The sequence below is a fragment of the Pygoscelis adeliae genome, unplaced genomic scaffold, assembly GCF_000699105.1.
Source record: "Pygoscelis adeliae isolate BGI_AS28 unplaced genomic scaffold, ASM69910v1 Scaffold263, whole genome shotgun sequence".
In the NCBI taxonomy this organism is placed as follows: Eukaryota; Metazoa; Chordata; class Aves; order Sphenisciformes; family Spheniscidae; genus Pygoscelis; species Pygoscelis adeliae.
The window spans coordinates 1,487,341-1,491,393 of record NW_008824552.1 but is presented as its reverse complement, the minus strand read 5'-3'; the positions used below and the strand labels follow the sequence as shown (position 1 = coordinate 1,491,393).

The 4,053-nt window shown below is 51.8% G+C and overlaps 1 protein-coding gene across 1 annotated transcript in view; it reads left to right on the top strand.

Moving 5' to 3' along the window:
• MOGAT2 (monoacylglycerol O-acyltransferase 2) overlaps positions 1 to 4,053 on the top strand; it is a 30,568-nt gene that overhangs the window by 24,049 nt on the left and 2,466 nt on the right. Inside the window, exons 3-4 of the mRNA XM_009321941.1 lie at positions 2,113 to 2,317; positions 3,810 to 3,984. Of these exons, the coding sequence (XP_009320216.1) occupies positions 2,113 to 2,317; positions 3,810 to 3,984 (380 nt within the window). The remainder of the gene's footprint in view (positions 1 to 2,112; positions 2,318 to 3,809; positions 3,985 to 4,053) is intronic.

Genomic DNA, 4,053 nt, shown 5'->3' with positions numbered 1-4,053 from the left:
CACCTGTCTAAGCCGTGAGCCGCCAGCTTCTCTAGGAGAATGCTGTGGGAGACGGTGTCAAAGGCCTTACTGAAGTCCAGGTAGACCACATCCACAGCCTTTCCCTCGTCCACTAGGTGGGTCACGACTATTGTCCTATTGCTACAGGCCCTATTATTTTTCATTCTTTCCTCTCCTGTCCTCCCTCCCCTTTCATTGGGGTGAGCACCAAGGCAGCAGCTGGATGTCTCCTAGGGAGGGTTTTTAAGGAAGTGAGGTGTCTTAGCACAGGAGAACTCTCCCGTTGAAGCATTTTGCACAGCTCAGTGGATACCCTGAGTTCGGCTCTTCATTAGCAAGGAGGGTGGTGTGAGCTTGGGGTGCAGCCAGGTGTTAAGCCTGCTGTCACCCACCTCTTCTTGCTGCCCCGCACACAGATGAAGATTTAGTGGTTTCCAACACACCCGAGCATCTCACCTCCCTGCTTATAAATCACGCAGGGATGAAAGGCTGTTTGGAAGCCGAAGATGAATGCAGGAAACATTGATGCAAGCTGAGATTACTCAAAAATGAGCAAATGGTGGCAGGGGGCCCTGGGCATTTAGTCATTCAGCCATCTGCCCCTCTTCCTGCCTAGGCACCTCTGCGCCCGGGCAGCGGTGGGACTCTTGTTTGTCCGTTCCCCTCATTAGGAGCAGGCGCTTGAATGGGCACATGTGTACAGTCAACAGTGCCTTAGGACAGATGGGAAATTAGCCACGACGTAAGAAAGTAAAATACACCCTCGTGATTAACCTGCGGCTCTGGCTGCTTCTAGGAAAACACATGCACCATTAGCTGCTCCCCGAGTGCAGATGGGACCGGGGTACTCGGAAGGGTGACACGCTACAACGCACAGGGCTTTGGTTCTTCTTGAGCGCAAGTGCCTTTGAGCTGTTTGGAAATTCATGGTGGCTCTGTGATGGCTAACCTTGGAAAGGTTCATCCTTCCCCGGTGCTGTGAGCATCCTTGGCACGCGCAGAAAGGGTGCAGAGGCATCAGCGTTCAGTTTTGACTGCTTCTGCCTGGGTTATGCACGTGCTGGCTGATGTTGGCAGGGCAGGGTCTTCTCTGTGGCATAGCTGGAGGGCGGGTTTGTCACACCAGCCCCTCTCCTCTGGGCAGTCCACAGCAAGCGTAACGCACATAGTCCAAACCCTGGTTGTCCCTTATCTCCCTTTAGTCGTCCCCTCTTCTGCTGTGGCACCCGTTCTCCCATGTAGCATCTCCCAGGCTCCAAACCCACTTTCAGATTGGCCGAGTATTTCAGCTAGCTGCTTAGCCAGCCTTCAAGGGCTGGCCATGGGCTGCACTGTATCTGCAACCCATGCTGTCCATCTCTAAAGGCTGGGCATGGGCATTCCCCATTCCCTCCTCCCGGTAAAATTGCAGCAACCTTGGGCAGACACCCATTGCTCTTTGATGGATTACCTGGACACCTAACACGGGCACAGGCGGCTGGGTTCTTGCAGGCTTTCCCCAGTGGAAAGAAAACCATCAACTTGTTCTCTGTTAGATGTCTGGGAGCTGGATCTCACCTTACCATGTACGAAAGCATCCTTGAATCACCCGACATGTACTTCAGGACAGGACAAACCTTGGGTCCACACTGCGCTGTTGAGCAGGGACGTGTCCCTGCGCCAGGTAGCAGCTTTACATGGATCATTGCCAGAGGGATTCTGCACTCCCTTTGCTGTTCTGGTTGTGGGGTGGAGGGGTGGTGGTGGAAATAATCACCCTTTTCTCACTTTTTAGCTTTTTCTCCCATATTAGAAAATGTATCGGAGGACATTTTAAACAAAGTAGGTTCCCAACAGCATCTAGGCCAGCTCGGGGCAACATGAGGAACTGTGCCACTGGAAATGTCATTTTGGGCCAGTGGGTGGGAGGAGATGGAAATACAGGCAAGGAAATACATCTCAGTGAAAAATGATTGAGTTGTTCCAGTTGACCTCTTCCAACAGAAGGCACGGCGGGTGCTAGGAACCCCCCTCCAGAAATCTCCTACCTGCTCTCCATAGCCAATGCTCCATCCCCCCCAAGGTGACAGCACTAACTCATGGCCCCATTTTTTGCTCCATCCCTGTGTCCAGCTGGTGAAGACGGCAGAGCTGGACCCTAGGCAGAACTACCTGGTGGGGTTTCATCCCCACGGGATCCTGGCAGCAGGAGCCTTCATCAATTTCTGCACAGAGGGATCGGGATTCTCCACGCTCTTGCCAGGCATCCCCCCACCCCTGATGATGCTCTCCCTGTGGTTTCGTGTCCCCTTCTTGAGGGACTGCCTGATGAGCGCAGGTAAGCAGGGCGGCAGCATGGGCAAGCGGTGGGATGTGTGGGTGAGTCGGATGCTTTTTGGGGAACCAGAGAGCGAAAACACCAGGGAGGCTTGGGAAGAGGAGGCAAGGGTCTGTTTGTCCCCGTCTGTGCCCGATCTGAACCCATGCAGGGACACAGCAGCTGGAGGTGGCATCCAAAAACTCTCCGAAGTTAAAAATTGCCCTTCTAGCTCTTATCCATGTTGTTCGACTTCACAGACCACCGCCGAGCTCAGGGCACCGCCGTGCCAGGCGCTGTGTAACAGCACCATGCAGAGCAGATTGTGAGCAGAAACGCTGAGTCTGTAGAGACCAGCAGGACAGGGGGGCACCGTATTTCTTTCTTCCCGTGCAAATAACATTCAGGCTGGAAACTGTGGTTGCCACTGAAAGAAGGAGAAAACCTATTTTTCCGAAGCTGCTGCTGCTTGCCGGGAAGCAGCAGCCAGGGAGAGAGGATGCAAATAGCAGCTCACGCTGTTGCAAAACCCCGTGGCAGGAGAGCAAGAAGAAATGAAAAGGAATAGGTAAGAATTAAATGGAGAGAGGGAAAAGGGAGTCTGGAGAGATTTCTGGAGACCGGCAGGAGGGGCCCTCCATCTCTCACCGGTGGTCTTGGGGAATGGCCACTTCTCCAGCCAAATGGCCTCATGTCGTAGGCAGGATTCAATAGACAAAACATAGGCATCCAGCTCCGTCTGAGATACCCCAGGGCATTCATCACTCTGTTTTCCATGTAAGCCCTGGCTCCTGCTGCTGAAAAAATATTTACACGGAGAGCGAGGAATCATAACAGTGAGATATGAGAGAGTTATGACCCAAGCGAAAGAAGGTTTAATCGCTGTAATGTGGGAGTTCGGTGCGTAGCTCATTTTCAGGTCGATTGAATCCATTTGACAAAGAGGTTTTAATTTGCAAATTATTTCAGCCCCTGAAACAAGGATTTTTTAAAAAAATAAAAAAAACCTGTTGCTTTGTCATTTCTGAATTAAGGGTTTCTAACTTTTGTAAGTAAATAACAACAAGGGACCAAATTCTGCATTGAATTCCACTTTAAATTAGTAGCATCCACTGAAATTCGTGTGTGTTTTGACTTAAAGCAAATGTTTCACCACTTCTGGAATGGTTCAGGGTTGGACATGGTTTCATTTGACAACAACCTGAAACACGTTTTCCCCGGGGTTTAAGTGTGCAGCTAGTTCTCAGTTTACTTTTTTCCTGATCTTTTTTCCCATTTCTCACTTCTGCCCGAGACAGCAAAGGGGTAATTGTATATTCACACAGCGGAGCTATGCATGAATCCAGCACCTTTCAGAGGAGCTGGGCTGAGATTGCCAAAGTGTAGGAAAACTCTGAAAATAAAGTGCCCAGCACCCCTCCGGAGCTGGATGATGGGGAAAAAAGATACAGAGCAAACCACAGCCGTGTGGGTTTTACAGATGCTCATTTTTTTCTTCCTCTCTGCCCCCCAGGCCTTGTCTCCTCCGACAAGGAGAGCGCATCCTACGTGCTGCAGAAGCTGGAGGGTGGGAACATGCTGGCCATCATCATCGGTGGGGCGCAGGAGGCGCTGGATGCCCGGCCGGGATCCTGCACCTTGCTGCTGAAGAATAGGAAGGGATTTGTCCGCCTGGCCATCGAGCACGGGTGATGCAGGGGATGGGGTCAAGGGGCGCTTGGGGAGGAATGCTCTGGTCTGTGGCTGGTTAATGGGGT